The sequence below is a fragment of the Ammospiza nelsoni genome, chromosome 6 (genome assembly GCF_027579445.1).
Source record: "Ammospiza nelsoni isolate bAmmNel1 chromosome 6, bAmmNel1.pri, whole genome shotgun sequence".
In the NCBI taxonomy this organism is placed as follows: Eukaryota; Metazoa; Chordata; class Aves; order Passeriformes; family Passerellidae; genus Ammospiza; species Ammospiza nelsoni.
In genome coordinates, this window is record NC_080638.1 from 13233469 (window position 1) to 13260732 (window position 27264).

Genomic DNA, 27264 nt, shown 5'->3' on the forward strand with positions numbered 1-27264 from the left:
ATGAGTGTATTCCAGCCCAGGTTCCTGACACTTGTGTCCTTCATCCACATCAGCTCCCGTTCCTTCATTTGCTCCTTTCATCCCTGGGCACTTGCATACCCCTCATCACCATTTTCAACAACTTCACCCTTTCTTTTGCCTTCATTATCTGCACAATCCCCCTTGGCCTCCAGTCACAGCCTGGTGTCAGCCTGCACCTGCCCAAGGAGCCACAGCCTTTCTGTCCTGGGGCTCCCAGCCCTTAGGAAGAGCTCTATGTAAACATACTCCCTGTACGGCAACTTTCTTCTACATCTTCCCTGACAAAAAGAATCACAGAATCCATTAGGCTGAAAAAGACCTCTAAGATCATCAAGTCCACCCTATGACAGAACAGCACCACGTCAACCAGACCATGGCACTGAGTGCCACATCCAGTCTTTCTTTAGACACCTCCATGGACTCCATCACCTCCCTGGGCAGCCCATTCCAATATCTAATCAGCCCCTCTGTGGAAAGATTCTTCCTAATGTCCAACCTGAACCTCCTTAAGGTTGCAGCTTAAGTTTTTGTCCTCTTGCTGGTTGCCTGGAAGAAAAGACCAATCCCCACTTGGCTACAAGCTCTCTTCAGGCAGTTGTGGAGTGGTAAGGTCACTGCTGAGCCTCCTTTTCTCCAGGCTAAACACCTCCAGCTCCCTCAGCTGCTCCTCACAGGACCTGTGCTCCAGACACTTCACCACCTTTTCTGCCCCTCTCTGGACTTGGTCCAGCACCTCAATGTCCTTCGCAAACTGAGGGGCCCAGAACTGGACACAGCACTTGAGGTGTGGCCTCACCATGCCCAGCACGGGGGACAATCCCTGCCCTGCTCCTGCTGGGCACACCATTGCTGATCCAGGCCAGGATGCCACTGGCTGCCTTGGCCACCTGGGCACAGGCTGGCTCAAGGTTAAACAGGCTGCTGATCCACTGGGAGCTGCTCCTCTCAAGCACAGCCTCATGGCCCTGTCATTTCCTCAGGCTCCCTGTTTTAGTCTAGGCTAAAAGGCTGCCTGGGCTTTCCTGGCACAACAGCATCCCTCCCTCACGCCTCACCGACAGCACTGCTACCGTAACTCACACACTGTGAGCCCTGCTGACAGCCCCGGAGCAGGACCCTGTCCCTGAGTCACAGTGAGTAATTTCCTACTGCCCTGCACCGCTGCACAAAGCCGATTGTCCCACGGGGTCCTGCCCACTCGGCCAGGCTCCCACCCTGCCCCTGCCTCACTGCATTGTTCAAGGTCTTCCTCTGTGCTCAGACCTCCCCTCTCACCCCTGATTACACCATTCTTCCTCTTCCCACAGGCCACCAACTTCTCATCTAGGGGAAAAGCAAAGGCAAGAGGTACAACAAGCCTCTAACACTCCAGAAATGAGAACAGACCGGTATGAATTTTCTAAGCCTGACAAGTAGTTTTGGTCATCCAAAGTTATAACACAGGCCTGAGTGAGACAGTATTTACACATGTGGCTCACCATCCACATAATGCAGATAGCATCCAGGAGTCCAAACCCCAGGACTTAGAAAACAAACCCCAATGCAGCATGGAAGACAAGAACACCAAAATAAACCCACTGCCTAAGCAGAGACAAGTCACAAAGCAACAAGTGGAAGAGCTTCCAGAGAGGGGGTAAAAACTAATTGGTGGATTTTTCCAAGATCCAATCATACAGACACACACACACTACTAGCAATTTTGCTAGCTGTCAGGTGGAACCATATGTAAAACTACAGAGTTTCAAGACCCAGATGAAAAGTGAATTAACAAGTTAATTTTAAAACTGCAGGTTGTAAGACTGATGAAATCGAATCTAAAGGAAGCAATTTGGATGTAGCTCGTGCTGGAATCACAGCAGCAGCTGTAACTGTGTACACAGAAGTTACACCTTGAACATGCCAAAAAACACACTGGCAAAACAATGACTGTGTCCAGCTTTAAAGCTGTAATTTAAGAACAGAATACACAAATGTTTCTGCTGATGTAGAAAAAAAGACTAAGAGCTGCAGCCAACATAACAGTAGAATTTCTGAAGACTACCAGTTGAAAAAAAAAAGTAGAAAACCCAAACAAACGAACAAAAAAATCAGTGCATACCGGAAGCAGACAATATTCAAAATTACACTGAGGACTGATTTGACTGTCTCCTCTCTCAGCAGCTCAGAACATATACAGAAGATACAAATGGATAAAAGACATCTCATGACATCCTTACTATTCCAAGGAAGTCTCATTTTTGCCCTCAAGCATTTGCTGTTTCTCCAAACTACAAAACAGACCAAACTGACTCACCTCCATCCATCTGCTCTAGATCTACTGAAAACAAATGTGTGATGCAAACCCTTTGCAGCAGGGCCTCAACTACAGAACACACACACACATATATTTATTTTTCTCATAGTATTTAAAGTTAATTATTTATTTTTATGGAAAGATCAAAGGTCACTTCTAGGCAGAGTAAATAAAAATCACTTCCTCTAACAACCAAACGTATTATCCTTAGGAATTTCCCTGAAATGTGATGGCACCACCTTATACTGGATTACAGAAACCAAAGACCCATGGCTAGTAGGTTTTCTTACTGAGAAGGGAAGTGTTCAGCAGGTTACAACACTGCCATTCTCACAAAACAAAAAGGTTTTCATAATTTTTTAAAAACAGTCATTCCACTCAATTATTATTATATTATTATTATATTAGCATATTTTCCTAATGTCACAGATCTCTACTAACCTGTTGGTCTCCAAGCATCATCAGTGCTCCATTTTACAGGAGTGCTGTATCTTCCTCATGATGATGAGAAACACTTCATTGGGAAACACCTTCTAAGGACAACACAGTCCTATCTCTGTCACACAGGAACTTCTCTTTTGCTGTCCTGCCTGCCCTTGTTGACCATGTGGGGCTACTGCCACCCTGCACACCTTTCCTCCCCAGCAGGACCATCAGTCTGACACCACATTCAGCATTTGCCACAAAAAGTCTATGTAACAACACCCTCTACTCCCTCCTGAAAACTAACTCTTGGTGGCTACAGGAGAAGGTGGCAGCCTCATTTCAGACTTGTTTCTGCACTCCCAGATCCTCCACTTGACACTCCCCCACAGGAATAATTATGGATATTGATTGAATATTAATTATTTCCACAGGAATTAATAATTCTGTGGGAATTAATTATGTCTGTGACATAATTAATAATTATGTCACAGACAGAACTGCACAAACACACAAAGCCCTGCTTTTTTTGATGCCACTGTACCAGCCTACCAGCACACTGGCAGCTTCTGTAGCCACTTTTTTCAGGGCAGCACCTGAGTGTAGGAATGTGCCCTTTGTTGTCAGAGTGACAAAATTATCTTTTGTCTCCTTAAAAAAGAAAAAAGCTCAGAAGTTTCTCTCCTCAGTTAGGTAAAAAGACACCTCATAGGACCTTAGGGACTTCACCTCAAATGTAAGGATTTAAGGATAGCCAATTAGACAGAAGCCAAAAAGTCCTGCCTAAGCAATTTACTAGAAAAAGAAGACAACAAAGGAACTAATCACTTTTGTGAGGTGTTTAACCAGGAGCAAGAACCTCTTACACTTAGCTTGGTTTTTCTCTGTAATGAGCTTTGTTATTTTGCCTTTTATTAAAACTTTTCTGTTTCCAACACTGCCACAGAAGCCATCCTGCTGATTTTATACCATATGAAGTAGTGAGCTATCTCGGGCGTGATATAGATCTCCAAGAGTTTATAAGAGACCATTAGCTCAAAGAGACCACTCTATCACCTGAGGTTTTGCAATGGCCTGCACCACGACATCTGCAGACACCCTCAGGTGAGTGCACAGAGCACACCAGGTGTGGTGGGCAGCATGACAGGAAAACAGGATTCCTATAAAAAGCAGGACGATAAAAACAAAAAAAAAAGCTTCTCTGCAACCTGCTTTGGTTTGCCCTGCAAGGCTGAACACAAACACTTGCTTTCATTGACACCCCTGTGAAGAACCCAGGGCCTGCACACATTTCAGCTGGAGTTCACAGCCAGGTCTGGCGTCTGGCCCGATTCCTGCCCCGCCGTCACTTCTGGCCGAGTCCGGCTCTATCTCACAGCCCCATCACCCCAGCAGAAGAAAAGGAGAAGAGGAACAGGCTGCTTGCAGCACGCTCCGGACCCTCATTACATAATGCTAAAAATAAAGTCCGTGAGCGACCACAGCCACGCTAGGGAACAGCACCCAGAGCACGGGCACCGTGGCTGGTGGAGTGAATCGCACGAAAGGCACAAGCCTCGGCTGATCGCTGCTGCCCACGCAGCCCCAGCGCCGAGCACAAGGACCCACAGTCTCCAGTGTCAACAGGTGTTGCGTTCTTATTCAAAATATTTATTTAGCCAGATTCCTGCTATTATTCCCAGGCCAAGACGGTCCCATAAAGCAGGGCCAAGACGGGACTGGATTCAGCGAGCTGCCTGAGAGCTCTTTTAAGAGCACAAACACTACTTCAGCGTATAAGCTAAGGAAAGAATGGCACAGTTGGAGCCTCTTGACTAATTCTCCTGTTTATATCCAAATAAGAGGGCACTGTGGAACCTCTCTCTCCCCTTGGCAAGCTGTGAATTTCACTTGGACGCAGCCAATCCCTATAGATGGGACCTTGTGGCTACCCCACAAAAGATTTTGGCCAGAAAGGGTAGCAAGGACATGAGGTTGAAAGCGGATCAGAAGCACAACAAGGGTTTGTGCGCTGACATCCCTGGGAGGACGGAGCGGAATGAAAATCAGCCTGCCCGGGCTCCAGGACGGCTCCGCGCCAGCCGCCTGCAGGACGGAGGTGGCCGGGGCCCGCAGGGACAGCGATGCCGTGGCACGAACGGCGGGGAGACCGCGATTTACAGCGCCCCAAAGAGAGCCGCAAAGCGAGCGCCGTGTGCCCCCAGCGCGGCCGCCGCCGGCAGGTCCCAGCCCGCGCCCCGTGCCCGCGGCGCCAGCGCTCGGCGGGCACCGACCCCTCGCACCCCACCGGGCCGGCCGCCCCCCGCTTGCCTTCAGCTGGGACTTGGAGACCTTCCCGCTGCGGTCGAGGTCGAGGGCGGTGAAGGCGTGCCAGATGGACTTGAGCAGCTCCTCCTTGAGCCCCACCATGGCCGGCCCGCTCCCGGCCCGCGCCCGCCGCCGCCGCTGTGCCCCGGCCTGCGCCGGCCCCGGGGGCGCGGCCCGGCCCGGCCCGGCCCCGCTGGCGCCGCCCCGGCGGCCCAGGAACCCGGGGGGGCGGCCCGCGCCCCTCAGCGCCGCCCGGCCCTGCGGCTCAGCGTCCTCCGGCCCGCTCGGCTTCCTCTGCTGCCCCAGGTCTGCCTTTTATTCGTACTAGGAAATGCTCTCGATTAAATGGCCAAGTGCTGCATCCTGTCCCTTTCAGTTTATTTCTGATGACTCGGTGTAACATGGGTGCATAAATTAACATTGGTCGCTTTCGTGTTCTTCAGCACAGTGAAAACACTGTTCAGGGTTTTCACCTCTGATGAGATGGAAAATAAAACAATAAAAAATTGTCATTGTGACATGCTACTGGAAAGATAAAATAAGCACTACATGGTAATGCAGGCTGTCATGAATATGTCAGTGAGCCTGATACTGTTCTGTCTTTCCAAATAATTCCCCCCTAGAAAACTGTGGGTTTTTGAAGGATAGGAACACAGTTGAGTCTGTGAATGGAATTTATGAAAGCCTCAGGTCCAATGTTCCCAGCAGGGTGTACCTCACAGTAAGGAGAGCGGCTTTCTTCCCGGATTTTTTCTGCCCCACAAACAGCTGGGAAGGAAGGCTGCGCACAGCTGGAGAGAGCGCAGTGCAATCCCAGTGCAGGGGAGAGCTAAAAACACCTCCTGCTCCACTGCCTCCAGAGCTGAAGCCAGGCAAAACGTGACCAAGAGGAAGGAGTTGTGTTGTTGGAAGTTTTTTTGAGAGTTGTGGGGTGTTAGGGGTAGGGTTTTTGTGTTAAGTCTTCTTTAAAGCTGTGGGATGGGAATAAGCTCTGGTGAGGGCAGCAGCTGTGCAAGGACTTCAACAGAGATTTTAAATAAATTTATGCATAATTTCTTCTGCATGTTATAGGAAAAGCAAATTATTATTTATGATGTATGTGCTGTGATCTCAATGGTCTTTTTTCCATGTCAAAACTTAGGACTCCCTATAGTTTTGGCTAAATGCTGTGTTAGTTGTTCTGCTTGGCCAAAAATACCTTTTCAGACCGGCTTTGGGGAAAGAAATGGAATGGCCTTTTTGTACATCTTGATGGATGTCTTCAGCATTTCAGTCTGAGGAGCAAATACTATAAATCATGTCAGCAGCACAGGCAGAATCCAAACCCCATATGCACTGGAGCCCTAGGCCCAAAGAGGAGCCACACACTGAGAGCATCTTTGTGAGCTCACCCTGCAGAAAAGGACAATGGGGAACAAGTGAGGGATGATGGGCATGGTCTTAGATGGTGCAGAACTCTTTAACACTTACTGACTGACAGAGGCTGAGAAATAGGACTCCTGCATGCACTATTTCCTGCAATTGATAGAAAATTTCACACTTTTCTGTCTCTCTGTAACCCACGTACATTGCTCTGAGCACTGAGACTGTCATTCATTCACAGAACACAGCCCATGATCACTTGAGGGTTTTATTTTCATGGATTTCACACAGAACCATTAAAGTCCCAACTCAAGACGCATAATAAACAGCAGGGGAAAAAATTAGGTTTTAGTCTTCAGTCAATTGCATCATCAGAACAAAAATAGCACTCCAAGTGAAATAGTTCTGGCAGGTACAGTTTGACAACTGTTTTGTACCAGGTGGCGCTGATTTATTGTGATTCCAGTAAGAAAGGCACTCAGATTCTAAAGTGTCACTTAAAATACCATTTATTGCAGCCAACATTATAATGGAGAGAACAGTGTAGATAACCTTACATTCCTTCAGGAACTCTGGGCTGTCCAGCATCAACCAGGTGCAGCACGTCGCACACATCCTGCCCATGGAAAATTTACACCGTTCTGGTCATTCAAGCTATTACAGGAGTTTTGTACAAGGAGACAACTCTGTACATTGTTTGATGGCCATACATAAAACGTGTTCACACCAGAACCCTTTGCTGCCATTTTCAGATGAAGTGCAGGGCATGCAGGGGTTGTCATTGCAGGTACCACGTAGGACCTGCCCCAATAATCCCGTGGGACAATCAGACAGGGAAATTTGTCCCCTGTGGGCCTGGAGGCCAGGCTGGACGGACAGCACAGCTCAGCACAGGCTCGGTAGTCACAGGCCTAACTTGCATGGACCACTGATCCTCTAGGTGCAGCAGGGCAGGTGAGCAGGCAGCAAAGCCCACTGTAGGAAGTATTGCTAATTCTCATAGGTGATAAATCATAAGATTGGTTTTCTCTATGTGATGGAGACTATAATCATCCACAGATTTTTATTCTTTAGAGATATCTTTTAGAGATGTTATGGCCTCCCAGTAGCACAGTCAGTTGCCCAACACAATCTGCCTTATTCACTGAGCATACTCTTAACAGCCTTTCCCCCCTCCTTTTTCCCAACCTTTTGCTCCATACTTTATTCAGGACTTTGGAATCCACAGATAATTATTTATGCTCTTTCCTCAAGATGGATACTCTGAACTAAATTATTAACATAAAAAATTATTTTGATAACATTTCCTAATGAATCTGATTTGCTAACATTACAGCTGTTACTATTACCAGAAACATCTGCCACCTTAAAATACATTAGCATTTCCCCAATTAGAAGACAGCTATTCCACTTAAGAAGGGAATAGACAACTTTTATACATGCAGATAAGTTGGTAGCTGAGCACTCACAAGGTCACAGTAAACACAGGAGACCCTTCCTAAAGTGCATTAAAATGCAGTTAGATTCAGTGCAAAGTCACTAAAGAAAAGCAATTAATGTAGTTCACACATCGATCTTCTAATGGCAGGGACTTAATCTCTGCTTTGAACAGAGTTCAGTGATTTTTTGGCAGTTTGGATTTTTGGTAAAAACAATAGGGTGGAAAAACAAAATGCAAACGAAATGCTCCACAAATGGTAAAAAACAATTAAACCACACCACACCCACACATATAAAAACCAACCAACCAACAACAAAAAAACCCCAAACAACCAATGAGTCAAACAAACAAGAAACATACAGAAAAAATAAACACAAACAGAAAAAAATAAACACACTAAAACCCTGTGTGCTGCTTTTCATTTTCTCTTCCTTCTTTTTGCTGGCTTCTGTTACTCCTGATTTAAATGACATGCTAAAATCCTTTGCCAGAACAGGATTTGTTTTCCACCCAGAATATAAATAGTCCCATTCAGGTCACTAGGTTAGCAGTCCATGCTTAAATGTTTCATTAAAATGAGTGGTTTACACAAGTCTCAGCTGCTCCAGCACTTGGTAGGTTAATCAAGAGGATGCTTACAAGTTGTGCATAAACCTAGTACATGATTTTATATAGCCATACTCATATTTAAATCCTCAGTGTTTTTATAGGATTGAGCTAACTGAGCAAAACCAGTTAAAGTGAAGATCATATTCAGACAAACTTGCTGTGGAAAGAAACCTTTGTTTTTTATGCTTACCCAAAATAGCTTTAACAAAGTTACAGGACTAACTGCATCCACACCCAAAGTGAGTTATTTTAAGGAACCCTGCTATTTCATATGCTAATCTGGGTCTTTGCTTATCAAAGACTTTACATTCTGAACCTTTGAAGATAAGATTGACATGTAATGCATTAACCATTAATTAACAGCAATCACACTTAACCAAGAAACCCTTGATGGCACTACATAAACTCTAAATTGCTTGCCTGGTTCAAAAGCAAGTTCTGATGCAACTTCACATACTTCTGCTTTTCCTGAAAGTTGTCTGAGAGCTCAGCAACTTCATTTAAAATCTGTGCTTATTCTAATTTTGTTTCCTCACCAGAGTGAAAAACATGACTGAGGGGAGGGAAGACTGGCTCTGTCTCACGGAGTGACTCACAGTCTCAGGAAGGAGCTTTAGTTGGACCCTGCTGAGGCTCAGCCTGGAGGGGTCAATCACTTTTCTCTTGGTCCTCTTTGCAGAAGCTTAATTACTCCTTGTTAGCCAAATAATAAGTATTTGTCAGGGAAGTTCTAACCAGAGGAAAGATTACGCACTTGAACCGTTACTAATTTTGTTTTATGCCACTGAGTCAGTTAAACTGACATCAAGGAAAGAATTCCAGCACTTCAGTTCTCTGCTCATTGTTAGCCCAGGGAAAATCTTCCCAGCCTTGGCTGGAACAGTCATTTTCATTCTCCACAGGAAAACTAAATGGAAGCAAACAGACATTGAAGACCGTTAAGGCAACTTTGCAGCAAACTGTGCTTCCAATATCTGCCACTTCACAGCAATGTTTCAGGAGAAAATAAAACTGAAGCAAATGCTGGGGTTTATTATCAGTGTTAGTTTCTGAATAGACTTCTCCTGCCATAAAACATCTCCAGAAAACAGTGGGGGAGAGTGTAAAAAGCAGTAAGTATATTTGACATAATAGCATGACCCAATCCTCAAGCCATCTGAGCAATTTGTCTTTTCTGCTATTTTAAAATACTTCAGTAGTTTTAGGTGAAACAAGAAGCAGCATTAAATGCTGAATCGGAATGGCAGTTTAGTCTCTCTTAGGGAAAAAAAAGAAAAAAAAAAGAAGAAAAAAAGGTGAATTTTCCATTCATTTCTAAGACTTTCAGAGCCATCTTTAAAGGGATTACAGCAAGGCACACCTATTTCACTATGGTTTTCTACTATTTATACATGGGCACAATACATGCATTTTTATTTAAACTTCAGAAAACAAACATAATGTAGGGGTAAAACACAGGTTACCTTTCAGTTCCTCCCTGGTAACACACTTCTTACTCTACACTTTCAGCTGATAAGGTGTTTCTCACTGAGTTACAGGATTCACCATAGAGAACAAAATACCACAGACACCTTACCTGCAGAGAGGAAGAGGAAATTCAGTCCCATGTGTGCTGCAATATCCCATCTTTTGGAGTGGAAACTGGAAAGAGAAATAGCCAATGGAAAAAAGCCATTTAAGCAGGGTTAATGTAGAAGAAAGTCAGTCAGAATCAAGGAATCTTCAGTGTTGGAAAAGAGGATCATTGGGCACTCCTGTTAACCCAGCACTGCCATGTTCACCACTAAACCATTTCCCTCACTGCCACATCCACATATTTTTTGACTTCCAGGTATGGTGCTTCCACCGCTTCCCAAGGCAACCTGTTCCAATGCCTAACAACCTTTTCAGTGAAGAAATTTTTCCTGATGTCCCATCTAAACCTCTCCTGGAGCAGCTTGAGACCGTTCCCTGTTGTCCTGTCGCTGTTACCTGGAGGAAGAGCCTGATCCCCACCTGGCTACAGCCTCCTTTTAAGCAGTTGCAGAGAGCAACCAGGTCTCCTCTGAGCCTCTTTTTCTGCAGGCTAAACACCTCCAGCTCCCTCAGCTGCTCCTCACAGGACTGGACACAGCACTAGAGGTGAGGCCTCACCAGTGCCCAGCACACAGCACAGGGGGACAATCCCTGCCCTGGCTCTGCTGCCCACCTATTTATGGCTTTCTTGGCCACCTGGGCCCACTCTGGCTCGTGTCCAGCCCCTGTGGACAGCACCCCAGGTCTTGTTCCCTGAGCAGCTCTCTACCCACTCTGCCCACAGCCTGCAGCACTGCCCAGGGTTGTTGTGACCCAAGGGCAGGACTGTCACTTCACTTTGTTGAACCTCATACAATGGCCTTGGCCCATCAATCCAGCCTTGACTCAATGTCTACAGGATCAAAAAGAGTTTAAAATCCCATGTGCAAAGACATGGATCAAATATATGAGGAGATTCTGCCCTGAACCTAAGTAGATGAGAATGGAAAGAGGCAAGAGGAAAGAGCTGCAGAGGCAGAAACATCACCTAGGGTTGGTGAGACTGCTAAAGGTTGGGAATAGCAGGTGTTTCTCCAGTCCCCCAGTCCCTATCCTGTGAAACACCTTGCCTAAAATACTTCCATTAGTGGTGCCTTCTGCTGTCTGTAAATCAAGAGATGAACAAGATCTCCTCCATCAGGATGCAGGCTGAACACGAAGAATCTTCCTGTGTATAAATTCAGCAGCAGCAGCAGGTTTTACGTCCATCAGCTCCCTTGTCTGGCAGCAATCTGAGGGATACACAGGAGATCATTAATCACAGTCAGGCCACTTAGTCTGCTTTCATCTTGACTCAAAGAGAAATCAGTTTAGACCAGCATGATAATTCAGATGTCATGGTAAATGCTCATATTGTGTATTGTAAGGGAGTCAAATGACAGGCAAAAGGAAGATCTTTGAAGCCAATGCTGCAGCTTTTTCAAGACTGTCCAGAATCTCAAGTTCATTTTTAGGCGTGCACAACCTCGGATCTCTGGGCAACATGTTAAACAATAATAAATTGCTTCCTGTTTAATTAGGCCCAGCAATATTCTCTCCTCGGGGCACCTCCCTTTCCCCTAGCCCAATCCCATTATACTTTGGGAAGACAGAATCTCCATCCCGTTCCAGCTCTCAGCCAGGAGCAGTTTCCTGAGTGCTGTCCTGCCCAGTTTCCCCCTGCTTTCTTTGTGCCGCGTTTCTGGAGCTGAGAGCCTTTGCTGTGCTCAGCAGCTCCCTCCGAGGGTTCCAGGCTTCCCTGGAGGAGGGGAGGGCTCAGCAGGGCTCAGCCCGGTTTCACTCTGCTGGCCGTGTTTAGAGCCAGGTCCCCAAGCCCAGTTACAGCAGGGATATTTGTAGGTAGCACACACAGGGGTTTATTAAGCACATGCACACATTACACACCAAACCACATATACAGACACATGGTGAGGGTGCCCTTTCCAAGCCTACACAGCCAAAGGGGTGACTGGGGATGGACAAATGAAAACACTCTTACCTGAGCTACTGCTGGCAAGAATGCTCAGTCACTGCTGCAGAACAAGACAATGCCTTCTAACAATCAGAGTCGAGTGTCACACCAGAACACAAACACTTCAAAGACAAAATTCAGTGCTCAGTTAACAATTCTGTCCAGCAGGTGTTGCTGGAGACTACAAAACACATTCAGGCAAGGTCCAGCTTTTGGGAGGGTGTCAAACACATGGTGCCAAGGACAGGGTGCCTAAGTACACTTCTATTCATGAAACTTTTCAGTGTCATCAAGTAATGCAAGCTGTGACATTGAAATCGAGATTTGGAATATACAAGCAGTGCCTAACTCCATTTCTAAGTGGAGGTAAAACTTGTCTGTGACTTCCAAAATAAGCCAACTTGACAGGAAGATTTCAGGTTCTACATTTTAGTGATTCAGATCCATTCCTGCTAATAGGGCAACAGGATACTTGGAAACTGAAAAATGAACCCAACAAAAACTATAAAAAAACCCTAGACAACTGCTGTATGGGGATACCTTCCCAAAACCAAAACAAAACAGCATACAAAAATGACCTCCAATTGTATTTTGACAGTAATGACATAAACAGAATTTCATGTAGTATTTGAACACCAGATGTGATTCAATATTTTTTAAAGTATACCATTTATGATTCAATTCAATTATTTAGCCCGCAAACCCATCAATATTTCTACAGACAATGGAAAGGTTTGAATTGCAAGATGAATTATCCAAACAGTGAATCAGTCCTTGATACCCGAAATTAATTTTTCTGTGTTAAATGGTGTTGTGTCTTTACAGGAAACTGAGTCTGTAGAAGCTTTAGTCCTTCACACCACCCACATTTTGGTCAGAAGATGCAGAAAGACTGAGCAAGACCAAGCAGGAGGTGTTGTCCAGTAATGCATCATTAGAAGATGGAGAAGACAGAGAGAGCAGACAAATCTCTAGAGGACCTGGGGGTATGAAATACCTGCTTTCAAGTATTTTTACATTCACTTTGAGTTCTTCATGAAGTCATGTAGTCTGATCAAATAGTTAAGCTTGGGAAATTTAAGCTTGATGAATTCAGGAGAAATTGGTTAAATATTAAATATGGCTATTTTGAAGAACATGTTTGCCACCCAACTCTAATGCATGCTTCTTAGATTCAGCTACAGTTTTCCTCTCCAAGTGCTGAAGCTCATCCTGTTACACCATGCTTGGTTGAACCTCAACTAATACCCAGCTCTACATTTTTGTGAGAGGTGAGAAGCTCCGCCTTCCACCTGCTCAACTACAGATAAGTTTGGCCCAAGTCTTCTTTTTGCACTAATTTGTAAGCTGCCAAAATTACTGTAAGATTGTTCCTATTAAAAAAAGAAACCCCCTTCAATGTCAGTAAAAATAGATATCACTTCTTACTCAGTAAACATCTGAATCATGAATCACTGCATGCTGGGAATTTTCATGGGAAGCTTTAACACACACTTCCCAAATTCTCTGCTCCTTCCTACCAGCCATTGTTGCAGCCAGGATTCACTGCCTCACCACCTGCATCAGAAAGGCTCATGAAAACTTGAGATAACATTTCACGATTTGTGCTGCTCCCATAAATTACTTTAGAACTCTGAAATGCCTTTTTAAATACTGTCCTTGGCACACAGGAAAAAGTTAAAATGTCTAAAGTCATGTCAGCTCTATGGTTTAAGCAGGGCACCCCTTCAATGGCACACAAAACCTGTGACCAGCACTAGGATAGACCCACAGAATTTTTTAGGTGGAAAATGCCTTTAAGATCATGGAATCCAACGTTAACCCAGCACTGCTGAGCCCACCACTCAACCATGTCCCTAAGTGCCACATCCACACAGCTTTTAAATAACCCCAGGGGTGGTGACACCACCACTTCCCTGGGCAGCCTGTTCCAATGCTTGACAAATGTTTCAGTGAAGAAATGGTTCCTCATATCCCATCTAAGCCCTCCCTGGCACAACCTGAGACTGTTTCCTCTTGTCCTATGTCTTGTTACTTGGGAAAAGAAGCCGACCCCCACCTGGCTATTATTTCTCTTCAGGGAGTTGTAGAGAGTGCTAAGGTCTCTCCTGATCCTCCTTTTCTCCAGGCTGAACACCCCCAGCTCCCTCAGCCACACCTCACAGGACTCTCCAGACCCTTCCCCAGCTCTGTTTCCCTTCTCTGGACTCTCTCCAATCCCTCAATGTCTGTCTTGCAGTGAGGGGCCCAGAACTGGGAAATAGCACTTGAGGTGTGGCCTCACCATGCCCAGCACAGGGGACAATCCCTGCCCTGCTCCTGCTGGGCACACCATTGCTGATCCAGGCCAGGATGCCACTGGCTGCCTTGGCCACTTGGCTCACGTTCAGCCTGTGTTGCAGCACCCCCAGGTCCTTTTGCACTGCGCAGTTTTCCGGCCACTCCTCCCCCACCCGCAGCACTGCCTGGGGTTGTTGTGGCCCAGGGAGAGGATCTGGCACTTGGCCTTGCTGAACCTCCTGCAGCTGCCCTCAGCCCATCGATCCAGCCTGTCCACATCCCTCTGCTGAGCCTTCCTGCCCTCCCTCAGATCATCACGCCTGCACAACTTGGTGTCATCTGCAAACTGAGGGAGCTTTCAGTCCTCTCACCCAGATCAATGAAAAGGACATTAAACAGGACTGGGCCCCACAGTGACCCTGAGGAGCACCACTGGTGGCTGGCCTCCAGCAGGATAGAGCTCCATCCACCACCTCCCTGGGCCCAGCAATCCAGGCCATTCTTCACCCAGCCACGAGCACAGCTTGTTTGCACAGCAATGCCTCTACTGATGCTACAGGTCTCTGAAAATTAGTGATAAGGAACTATCACTAACAGAACTATAATAGATATAACAGATTTTTTACAGTGTAGAGATAGAAAGGCTTAATTTCACTGATAACCCACCAACAGGAATTTCTGACTGTTTAGAAGTATGCTTAAAGGTCTCACTTAATGTAGATGAACATTAAAACACTGCAACAAACCCATATATTTTAAATTCTCTCACAAACAAGACAGGGCTATCTTATAAATTAAAAACCTAAAGGTATTTCAATGTACTAATTTTTCAGTTATCAGTAAAATATCAGTATTCATATCCCTTAAACCAATACTCTGAATTTCACTGTCATATGACTAGAACTGAGAACTCTTATTTTCGGCTAACTGCAAAGCTGAATTTTCTGAGTCCATAGAATTCAGGCACAGCTTCTGTGAGTCACCTGTGGCTCTAACACAAGGTAAAAACTTCCACTACAGACTGATCTATTAAGCCTTTGTTTACTGTGTCTCTCTTTTTTACACTTGCCTCCATGCCACAGAACATGCCATCACTGAAATATTTCAACTCCTCCCACTCTTTTCTTCCCAACTTCTAAATCAGCAGCTCTCTTCCTATTCTCATCATTTCCTGCATTTTTCCCTTATCTCAGACCCAGCTATTCCTTCACACAGTTTCTATTCCTCCACCATCAGTCATGGGTTCCACTTCTTCCAGGGGTTTCATCTTTGCCAATGCAATACCATTCCTGAGGCTGCACAGACAGACTGCTATGAGCACTAACAAACCCAGGGAGTAGGAGCCTTCTCTCCTAACTATCAGCAAGTCTCTTATCTCACTCAGTCCCACTCTCAGGAGAGGGAGTCACAAGCATCAGGCATGAGTGGGAAGCAGATCTCATCAGGAGTTGCCATAGTATATTCCCAACTCAGTATTTTATTTCTGTAACTACAAAGTTAAAAAAGTGTTACACAATATTAAACAGAACTTTTAACTTTAATATTCAAATTCAACACTAGTAAGAACAAATAGAGCACAAAAGGGAAACATTGTTTTAAGTAAAATGAATGAAGAGACAAGCCAGTAATCAGAACAGTTCTTCTGTCAGCCTAAGTTCAACATCAGCATTGGTTCCATGGCCACATTCTGTTCCACATATTGGAACTTCAAACTGAATTGTTAAGCTGTGTCTGCTGGCATCCCAGACTGCAGTTTCTGTATAGTACACTATAAGCATGATCAAACTTATGTACATAAACAATGAAAAACAACCTGAACACACTAAACAACTATTTACAAGTATTCCAACATAAAAAAACCAAACATACAATAGCCCAAGAATGGGCAACTGAAGAAAATATGAACATTCAGAGAACCTTATTACAAAGTAGAACAAAACATCAATAGCAAAGACATGAACAATTGCACTACACTAATACAGAGTCCAAATATTAAATTGGTGCATTTTTTCACAATGCACTAGCTTCGAGAGAAAAATGCTGCCTTCACTAAAATGCAGCTTACATTTGTTTCACGTAATTGCTTTAACAAGAAGCCTATTAACACAAGAATGATTGTTTTAATGCTACAGTTTACAGCAAGGACATTGAACTAAAAATAGCAGCAGTTCCACATGGCACTTAATTCCACAGGTTCCTAAGCTGTGGTTTATGCAATGCCTACAAAGTGCTCCCAGTTGAATATACAAATAAAATTCACAACAGAAGTCTACCTGACATCAGGTACATTGACTGTAGGTGGCCTTAAAGCCTGTCTTTTAAAATTTATTCCCCCTCTGCTCCAAAAAAAAAAAAAATTAACTATCAAAGTAAGGCCCCCTCCCTCCTTCTTAAAAGATTAGGGTTATTGCTTCTTATTACAACGCTGTAACACTACAAAGCAGCACACCACTATAGTGGTTAACCCTGGGACAACATAACATCTAACAGTGTAACCGAAGGCTTATGGAGTAACATCCAGGAGAGTAACCGAGTCCATCAGCCCCGATGGTGAATGCAGAACCAGCCATAGGGTATGAGTAAAAACCAGAAGCAAGAGCTGTCAAACTGGTGATACTGCCTACAGGACAAGGAAGAGGAGCTGAAGGCTCCCCCAGTTCCTGGCTGTGGTGGGTCAGTAGATGGTGAGGCTCAGCGAGCGGTTCATCTTCTTGCCGATGAGGCGCGACGGGCGGCTCTGCGTCGCCGAGCGCGTGGCCATCCTGTCCGTGAACAGCGCGCGCTCCTCGGCCGCCGCCTTGGCCAGCTGCGCCTTCTTCAGCTCCCTGCAACACAGGGACACGGCTCAGCACAGCCACAGACGGCAACACAGATACAGCAGTCACCATCCACAACTCTGGGTCAGGTTTAGGTCATACTGACAGCGTTATGATTCACATCCCCCTGTTTCCAGCCAGACGGCAGAGGTGGCATGCTCATTACTTGTACGGATGTTCTTGCTTTTGAAAAGCAAGGGAAGGAAATGAAAAATTCACACAACTCAGATTCTGAAATCTAGCCTGCTGAACGCAGCTCAGCACTTCAATTACCAGGACACAGGAGGGTGATTTTGTCACAGACATCTTTTATGAAAAATATATTTTTTAAGATTTTTTCTCCTGAGAAGCCTCAGGAACAAAACATAAACAATGATTATCTGCTGCTGTGGAATGCAACAGGTAGACCTGTGATTGGTCCCATAGAGTTGTTTCTAATTAATGGCCAATCACACTCAGCTGGCTTGGACTCTGTCTGAGACACAAGCCTTTGTTATTCATTCCTTCTTTTTCTATTCTTAGGATTTCATCAGAAGGCTAGCTTTCTTCTATTCTTTTAGTATAGTTGTAGTATAATATATATAATAAAATAATAAATCAAGCCTTCTGAAACATGGAGTCAGATCCTCGTCTCTTCCCTCATCCTCAGACCCCTGTGAACACCATCACACTTTTACCTCCTGGCACAAGGCTCGTGTTAAGTCAGAGTTCATTACCAAGGCTTGCCCAAAGGAAGCAAATTCAGCCACACCTGAACTTCTGCGGGAGTTCGATGAACACAGATGTGTGTAACTGACAACACACAGTTCAGGAAGCATCCTTTTCCTTTTGCATACCCCATCAAAAACTGATCACCACCTCCACATTTTTTGCTTAACAAAAATGGGAGCCTGCAAGGCAGAGTCACTGAAGGCAGCACAGGCCATTGCCCCTGTGCAAGATTCTGCCAGCTGCTCTGTTTCAGAGAATTACCAACACCCAGCCTGAGGACAAAGTTAAACCTAACTCAGGATAAAGTTATAAAGTAGTCCAACGAAAGAGCACAGCTCTTTATAAACATTTCCCCCATACGCTGTTTTTCTCCTTTCTTCAAATACTGACACATGGCTAACCTCAGCCTTCCCCCATACTCTCTCCCTTCCACAATCTCAAACTATCCATTAAAGAACTTTCTCTACCATGAGTATTTGTAATCTCACTTCACACCTGGCTGCAAAGCAAAATCAAATGTTACAAGCTTGCTGCACATTGGTGCAGGTGTATTCAGTTTTAAGCTACATGTTTTACTTTAATAAGCAATTCCCATTCTTGTAAGCCAGAGTTAACACCTGTGCCCCATATAATCACCCCACATTTATCACTGTGCCAGTTCACTGGAAGAGAATGCAACCAATTTTCAGTCCTCTTCCTTGTGAACAAATACAGACTCGTGTGCTTGCCCAACCACCACACCACATTACCAGGATATTTAGTTTTACAATATTCTTCCACTCTTCCCTAGAAGTCTTGAGTTCTTGCCTAGAAATCTTGAATTCTTCCTTCCTCTGAAGAGGACAACACAGTAGAAAAGCTGAGTTGCCTTAAAAGGATTTTTTTCACTGAAGATGACTTACACACTAAAGTGGTATTTTAAATGGTTCAAATGCAGAAATTTAAGAAAAAACAAACTCAACAGAAAAAACCCTGTCCCCCCAAACTACCTGAAGTATTTTATGGAGCACTATGCCACACAACAGTAAAAATTACTGTGGCTAAGTGTTGTTTTTAAATCATTCTTAGATTTACAAGGATGTATCCTTGTTGCCAGGCTAGAAGGAATCTTCACAAAACTCTAGCTTTGCCATTTTTCTTTTTCAAGTGGTGCAAAAAGATGTTGTCTTCATCTACACAAGCAACTTACCTCAGCAAATCTGCCCTTTAGGAACCTGCACAAATTGTCTGATTATTCTTTCAATGTAATTCATAATATTATGAAGATAACCAGCTAATCCAGTACATCTGGCTGTGCTCAGACTAGCAATGCCAAGATAAGCAGGTAACAATGGAGTGAACCTGAATGTGAAATTAACATCTTCATTCAAGACATACCACTCCAAAATAAATCAGTGATCTATATTCCCTCATAAAAGCCTGCCCATTATGTATAACACATGCAAAGATAACTAAAGTGACAGATGGCTGCTTATTGATTTACTAACTCTTTCCCTGAAATTCAAGCAGAAATCAGACTTTCCTAAAAGGAATCTCTTTTTCCAAACTTTAATTCAGAGTGAGTGTTTGAGCAAGGGGTAGGACAAGATGACCTCTAGATACAAATGATTCTCTGGTGACCCAGTAACACTGCTGTGTACAATTCAATTAGTCCAATAACATTCCTGATGTGCCATTCCATTTAGGTTCAAAACAGGCAATTTAAGTCATTTTCCAACATTTCAATGTACAAATGACCTAGGAAAACACAGACTCAAATCATACAGATGTAAGCTAGGCTATACCTGTCACAGAAGTGTGCACTGTCCTGAAACATCTGTTTAAAGCCATAATGTTTTGTATGCCTTGAATACTAACAGTGCTTTTGAGATTCCCTTAGAGTGTTCAAGAGTTCTTTCAGTGGAGAAAGTTCCTTTTAAAGTTCCACGACCCACTTTGCACTCTCAGGTACGCACATGCATACAGATTTGTGGATCTCACCCACAAACAAGGACACCCCTGTTTTACCATCACTTCACTCTCAGGTGAGAACCTGTTAGAAATGAAGTTCTGTTAAGGACCCCAAGGCCCTACTTACTTTTGCAAGAGGGAGTTCTTGAATTTTTCAGCGTTCAGCTCTATCCGCAGCTGCTCCGCGCTCTTTTTTGCGGCAGAGAGAAGCACCGAATGCTTCACCAGGGCCACAGCCGAAGGCCTTTTCTCAGGATCGGGATTAATCATAACCTTGGGGAAAAACAACACAAGGCATCCTTGTCAAGGCCAGCAAGACAATAAATCACACTTATCAGCGAGCCACTAGTACAGGAGTTCTTACTTTTAGTAAGTCTAGTAATTCTTGAGAAAGCACTTGTGGCAGCCTGGGCAGCTTTCCTTGCCGGATTTCGTGCCACTGGTCCCCGTTGGTTGGAAGAGGCTCAGCACCAGCAGCACAGACAACAGTCAGAGCGAGAGCAAAGATATCCGCCTTTGGCAAGTGAGTGTAGTTCTTCAAAAGAAAAAAGGAAAAATAAATTCACCATTTTTTTCCTAAAGGAAACAGCATGCAGGCCTAACATCATTGCTTCCCACAAACAGAACAGTTACCTCTTGTAGGACTTCATTTGCAAGGAAACGGCTGTCACCTTCTTCCACTTGAGGACTAGAGACTCGAGTTACATGGCCCAGGTCACCTGCAAGGAGGAAAGAAAGTTAATTTTCAGAAGACAATGAGATGATGCAATTCTTTTGCACACAAGCGTGTTTTTTCTCACCTATTTTAAAAATTACTCTGTCAGATGACCAGTCATCATCATCGCCTTCCTCTAGAGTTATACTCGGGACTGATGTTCTAGATATGAAAATGTTACCTGAAAAATAGCAGAATTGTTAAAACAAACATTCCTGTACCATTTGTACTTGACCTAGTTTCACTACAGTTTCCTTTAGCCATGCAGAAGTTTTATTTGTATATAAACCCTGTTCAAAGAGTGAGAAGCTATAACTGATTCGCTGTGGCCCCTCTGCTGGGAAGACAGCCAAGTGTTATGCAAGTAGAGTCAATTACACAAAAAGGACCCAAGATAAACTCAACAGTTTAGGTCTGCTGGCCAATTTTATAACTGACATCTTTGTGCTCCTATTCAGAGCTTCAGGGAAGAATTTACAGTTAGTAAGGTGTGGCTAACTGTTCATTTTTCTACAGCAGATTAAATGAACTGAGCAAGTTGTCAATAGAGAGTAAAGTAGTTACAAACTTACTAGGTTTGATGTCCATGTGTACCAGGGACATCGAGTGAATGTACTTTAAACCTCGAGCCACTTGAAGCAGCAAGTCCTTCAGTTCTGGTTCAGTAAAGTAACGCATATTCCTGTAATTTTCACTTATGGCATCTGCTAAACTGCCACCTGGAAAACCATTAAAAAAAACAAGTTATACTTTTGCATCAAACAACTGACAATGTAACAACAACTAGCTCCCAAAACTAAGTGAATATATCACAGAGAACTTGCTGGCAATATACAGTAAGTGTAAAATATGGTGCTGTATCCTCTTCTCAGCCATATAACAATATAATAAAATTCTTTTCTCCTGTAGTTGTCAGACTAACAGGATATCAACACAAGGAAAAGGGCTTTCTCTCTCTTCCAAATCTCCATCAGGGCATCAACAATAGCAAAATGCTTCTGAATCAAGTTTAATCTCCTTTTTAATGGAAACTCTAGCAATTTTCTCTATTCCAGCTTGTACTACTATACAGAAGAAAGAAAAGTTCTTCTGCTCACAAACATCTCACATACTTCCAGTATGCTTGAACATGCATGACTCAGTCTGAAACTTTGTACATATTTGCTTCATCCATCTGCTAAGCCTTTTCCAGAAAGGAAAACCAGTCACTTGGGAGAAAGACAGCATGGGCTATGAGTAGGGTAATCAGTTCCTAACTATTGTTAACAGCTTGTAGATACCTGTATGCCTTCTTTACTTACCATTGCAATATTCATTCTGTATAAGCATGTGATCATCTTCTGCCCATGCAGAGTAGTACCTCACTACATGGGAATGCTGTCCCAGAACTGCATGTGCATAGACCTCTCTTAAAGCATTCTGCCTGTTAGTCACAAAAAACAGCACATGTGAGTATTGTGAAGTGAAATTAGTACCATTTCTTATTACAGTAGGTATTTCTAATTAAAATCTTCCTATTCAATTCTGTGGCACCCTAAGCTGGATTTGTACTTATGTCCAAACAGTTAAAATAATTTACATTATATTAAAAGACTTAATCTATGGAACATCAAAACAATAGTTTGGTGTGAGAGCCACACTTCCATTACATACTTGCCAACCAGTAGGAATAGCAAACTTTAAGATGCATGACTAAAGTTCTAGGCAAAAAATAAAAGTGTTCATAAGCCAAGGGTTTGACTGAACTCAACATTCACTAGATTGTAAATCTGGTATGCAATTTTGTGCAACTCAGACTTAGGAGGTTTGTATTATAACTATCTGAACACACTATTGTGTGTTCAAATACTTATAAACTATTCAAACAACTATTCCCCACACTGAAGTGTGGGGGAAAGTCCTGAATCACAGGCTCATTCACAAATGCCAAAAAATACCCTCAAACTGACTTAACTCATCTACATGCCACTTCAAGCTGACAAGGATGAGGACTCAGTTGGAAATAGTGCCCTCCTTCCATCTCTCAAAGATGACCTTTGCAAGGAAGGGTTATTCTCACTTTGAGAGCAGTCTGTTTCCACACAGAACACTGGGACAAACATCTGGCAGGAGAGAAGCCAATCAGCCTTTTCTCCCCAGTACTGCACAGTACACCTGGGGAGTCGGTGGGGAAGAAAAAAATCAAGTGGCTTCAAAATTGTATCTCTTTTACATTTAATTCGTGTTTGTTTTGTACTGTCCTCTTAAATGCCTTCTCTAGACACCAACACAAAGAGCCAAGAAGAAACACCAAGAGAAGACTTTTAAGTTTTAAGAGCAGGAAGTACTCACTCATCCACTGAGCCAGCCAAGGGCTTCTTGGATCGTTTGATTGCATAGATGCAGCCATCCAGCCTCTTCACACACTTAAACACAGAGCCAAATTCACCAGACCCAATTTTCTCCAGTTCATGGAATTCGGTTGCATACCGTGACTTCATGTTACTTTCTGTTATTGTTATCCTCTGCAAAGATTACCAAGGAAAATATTTAGGTCTGCAGATACACAAACTGCTGAAATTAGTATCAAGGTTTAAAGATGAAATACCTTAGCAGGTCTCATGGTTTCCTCTTCAGGCTCTCCATCACTTGGTTCCATGTCCTCCCCACAAGAGCTGAAATTCACACCAGAAATAACATGGTTTAAGTAAACTTAGAACTGAAGCCCAGAAGCTATTGAATTTTTCTGAGATCTAATTTTCCCATCTAACTTAAGTTAACTAATTGAACACTAGACATCTGTAAACACAAACTCATAGAATTGTCATGCTAATATCTTTGTCATTTCTTTCTTCATGTTTCACACTTGTATTTAATGCATTTTTTTCCCCTCCTGAATAAAAGACTGTGCATGGCCCATTGTGTGAGGGGAAAAAGACCAGCACAGAGCCTAGTCTATTCTCTCTGTACAGTAATCAAAAGATCTAATGCTAAATGATTATTTCATGCTATCATGCCCCTTGAAGCACATCCTTTAAGAGCTGTATTATACATTACTAACAACCTGCAAGCAAAAATACATTCTTAGAAGCAATTTGTAGCAAAATCTTTGCAGCCAAAAGTAGCTCTAAATACAAGTTTAACAAAGGAAGCTACAAGTCACTCACTCATTCCAGTGTATCCTCTTCCTCCTCCGACATTTGCCATCAGAGTTGTGAAGGAACATGGAGTCAGGAGTGAAGGGATTGATGTTCACATGAGGTGTTTGTCTAAAATCTTCTTCTTGCTTCTCTGATTTCCCAACATTCATAAACAGCGAGCCCCCTCGAAGTTTGACTGAGCTGGAGCCTAAACCTTGTGCTTTAGAAAGCAAACTCTGTATTTAAAAAAAAAAAAGAAACAAAACCAAAATATTTTTAGTCATTCATAACCTTAACATTTTGACATTGCCTTAGACATTAAACAGTCAGGTCATGCCTGAAGCCATCATTACAGTATTGTCTAATTAAAGTTAGCATCGGTTGTTTAAATATCTGCATTTCCATCAAAAAGCCTAAGAAACCATAATGCTTTCTACTCTACACAGAAACAGTTCAAGCAAACAAATATTAAAATTAAAAGACAGCAAAGCTGATGATGAGAGTAACCTTTTTCTGTCTTTAATCATTTAATCACCTAAACTTCTTGGACAAATCTTTGTCCCTTAAATGAACACAGATGAAACTCAAGGACAATCCTGTACTGTATCACTATGATTTGCACGTGCATAATGTGGAAGCTAGATCAGACATGAAATGATCTTTGCTTTCTACAAAATTAAGTGACAATCTTAAATGGCAAATGCAACATTTCATATTGATGCACTGATGTGTCTTATGAGCCTACAAAAATCGTTTCAAGAATTGGCAGCATGGCTGCACAGTCAGTTAAATATCCAAAACTCATCTTCTGGGTGGTAACTTGCCAGACCAGGCATCTTCCAGGCACATAACAAAACCTTTCCCCTGCACCTGAGTCTCCTCCATCCTGGTGAGGATGCAGGGATGACTGGATCACAAGCAGGAGCATCACCTTATCCTAACAACAAAATAAAGGCTTGACAGGACTAAAGCCTAAACCACCACAGGGAAGCACACTCAGTACATGGGAATCTCAACTGCAATCCTGAAATCTGCCCTAGATGAAGACCTGTGCTTCTCAGGACACACTTCGGTACTTCCACTGGATACCTGAACCACCTGATTCTTCCAAAGATGACCTATGTAGAATGTGGCCACCTAATTTAAGAACCCCACTGAACTGCTGTGTTAAAAACTTGTTTCTAGTATCATATTCCACAAAACTTTTGCAGCTCTGAAGTGTCTGCCTCTGACAAGGTGTAAAAACACCACCAATTTCACCTTTTACAAACTTGTACCACTGATCTTCACCAGAGAACCCTCACTGGAGATGGAAGCTGTAGAAAACCAATTAAGAAGGAAGCCTTCCTCACACCTTAAGTCAGTTGTTTTCCATCTATAGCCTATAGACCCCTGGGAGATTATCCCCGGGGATTATCCCAGGATTACTTCTAAAGGGCTATATGAAAAGTAATGAAGAAAGGAAGCCAATTATCACTTGATTTAAATTCACTATACGGGATTTTACACAGCGTCGAGTTCAAAAGTTGAAATGCCTTCCAAAAGTCTGCTATTGACAGAGTTAAGAGCTGCTACCCATGTCTCCCTCTAAACTTTCGACTCCCCCAGTTTCCGAGCACCGAAGTGTTTCACGTTCGATGCAGGAGGAGTGCAGAGGCTGAAGCAGCGCTGGCGCACGGCAGGAGCGCTCCAACACGCCGGGATGGCAGCAGCGCCCATCGGAACGGAGCAGCCTCTGAGATCATCGGGCCCAGCCCATGACCCAACCCCGCCGTGTCACCCAGCCCACGGCACCGAGAGCCATCGGTCCATCCTTCCTTAAACACCTCCAGGGACGGTGACCTCACCACCTCCCAGGGCATTCCATTCCCGTGTCCAGTCACCCCTCCTGTGAAGAAACTCCTCCTAGGACACGCCAGCTCACCGAGACACGCTCAGGATCACACCCCAAGCCGAGCTTTAACTTTCGGGCTACACCCCTACCAACCAACGCCCACTCCACGCTCCAGCACGCACTCCAGGAGCTTTAACACTCCACGCTCGCACTTTTCAAACATGCCTTCCACAAAACACTGCCAAACTCGGGAAACGTTTTTGTTTCTACATGACTAACACCTAAGTAAGCGGCTCGCCCCGTGTCCCGTCGGGAGGCGGCGCCGCCCGGCCCCGCCCCGTCCCGGCCGGAGCCCCCGGCGCGGTCCCGAGCGGCGCCCCCGCCGTTACATAACGGACTAGCCCGGCTCACCTTGGGCGTGTGCGGCGTGTCGAACAGGCGCAGCTTGCGCAGGGTCTTGTGCGGCGGCGTGCCCGGGTAGTCGGGCAGCGGCGAGCCGGGCTCCTCGCCCCGCGCCCCCCGGTACCCGCCGGCCGCCGGGTGCGGCGGGGAGCGCTCGCAGCAGCGCCGGCCCTTGTGCGGGGCCAGCGGCGAGGGCGAGTCGAGCAGGAAATAGGCTCCGGGCGACTTGACCGGCGACGAGCCGAAGCCTTCCTCCTCCCACGAGTCCCCCTCGTCCGGCAGCGGCGCCGCCGCCGGCTCCATCTCCTCCTCCTCCTCCAGCAGGGGCGGGTCGCTCCGCGCCGGGGTGCGCGCGGCCGAGAGCGGCGAGTCCGCCTCCTGGAACGCCGAGTCCTCGCCGGTGCTGTTGGCGCTGCTGCTGCCGCAGCCTTCCTCCTCCTCCTCTTCCTCCTCCTCCTCGCAGTCGCTGTGGCCGCTCAGGAACAGCAGCTTCTGCCGGATCGGGGCCGCCGCCCGCCGGGCCGAGACGCGCCGCGGCGGCGCCGCCCGCTGCAGGCTGAGGAAGCTCATGGCGGCCGCTCCGCCCGTGCCGCTCCCGCTGCGCTGCCCGCGCTCCGCCCGCGTGCGGTGCCGGTTCGGCTCGCGCTGCCCACGAACGGTCCCGCCGCGCGCCGTTCGGACTCCGCGGCTTTCCCGCGACCGTTGGTCACGTGCCGCGCACGCCGGCCAATCGCGCCCGCCCACCGGGTTTGAAAACACGGCGCGCGGGGGCGGGGCCGCGGGCGGTCGCGTCACGGGCCGCTTTGGCGCGAGCGGGGGGGCGGGGCCGGGCCGGGGCCCCGCCCCGAGGCGGCCGCGCGGACGTGTCCGCCCGTGAGGCGCGCGCCCGGCGCCATTTTAGCCCCGGGGCGGCCCCGCCCGGGCGGCGGGAACCGCCTGGAGACGGCGTCCGGGGAGCGCCGGGAGCGCCGCGGGGACAGCGCCCGCCCCGCCGGGCAACTCCCGGGACACGGCGGGGACAGCGCGCCGCCCTGCGGGACTGCCGCTCCCCGCTCCTCTGCAACGTGGTCTGGCTCCCGTAGAGTTGCTGGAACTGAGCGCGCAAAAATGACAATAATAATAATAATAATAATAATAATAATAATAATAATAATAATAATAATAATAATAATAATAATAATGTATTTAATTAATTAATAATAATAATAGCAACAGCACCTTCTTCGGCAGTTAAAGGCGCCTTTTTCCTTTCCCAAGCGCAGCCAGACCCATTGCTGTATTTGCAGGAGCGGCACGCACGTGGTTTAAAGGGCCGGGGCGCTGCCCGCGCCGCTCGCTCCCGTGGGACACTTCCAGACGGACCCAGCCCCAGCACAGCGAAGGCCGTGGATGCTGGATGCTGTCATCAGACGTGCCCCCCTACGCGTGCCACCACTCTGCCTCTTGGCTCCGTTTTCTGTCTGGTTACATCCAACA

The 27264-nt window shown here is 45.4% G+C and overlaps 2 protein-coding genes across 3 annotated transcripts in view; both read right to left on the bottom strand.

Moving 5' to 3' along the window:
• Positions 1 to 5227, bottom strand: part of SWAP70 (switching B cell complex subunit SWAP70) — a 36379-nt gene extending 31152 nt beyond the window's left edge. The window contains exon 1 of one of the 2 annotated variants that reach the window (XM_059474087.1): positions 5048 to 5227. In XM_059474087.1, coding sequence (XP_059330070.1) covers positions 5048 to 5146 — 99 coding nt within the window. In that variant the 5' untranslated portion in view covers positions 5147 to 5227. Of the gene's footprint in view, positions 1 to 2755; positions 2792 to 5047 lie in introns of those variants that run through there. The other variant, XM_059474088.1, reaches the window with a different exon arrangement.
• A 10532-nt stretch (positions 5228 to 15759) lies between these two features.
• On the bottom strand, positions 15760 to 26358 carry WEE1 (WEE1 G2 checkpoint kinase). Its single transcript, XM_059474188.1, has 11 exons — positions 25798 to 26358; positions 23580 to 23788; positions 23021 to 23087; positions 22765 to 22937; positions 21735 to 21856; positions 21006 to 21152; positions 20519 to 20614; positions 20352 to 20437; positions 20083 to 20253; positions 19846 to 19991; positions 15760 to 17066 (listed from the first exon to the last, which is right to left on the bottom strand). Exons 1-11 carry the CDS (start codon positions 26356 to 26358, stop codon positions 16916 to 16918), a joined length of 1929 nt encoding a protein of 642 aa, XP_059330171.1. The 3' UTR covers positions 15760 to 16915.
• Positions 26359 to 27264: the final 906 nt, after the last annotated feature.

Coding starts and splice junctions, on each gene's coding strand:
- WEE1 (XM_059474188.1), bottom strand. CDS start 26,358: ATGAGCTTCCTCAGCCTGCAGCGGGCGGCGCCGCCGCGGCGCGTCTCG. Junction 20,438..20,518: donor CAGAGTAATTTTTAAAATAG/GTGAGAAAAAAC, acceptor TCCTCCTTGCAG/GTGACCTGGGCCATGTAACT. Junction 19,992..20,082: donor AATTACTAGACTTACTAAAA/GTAAGAACTCCT, acceptor TTTTTCCCCAAG/GTTATGATTAATCCCGATCC.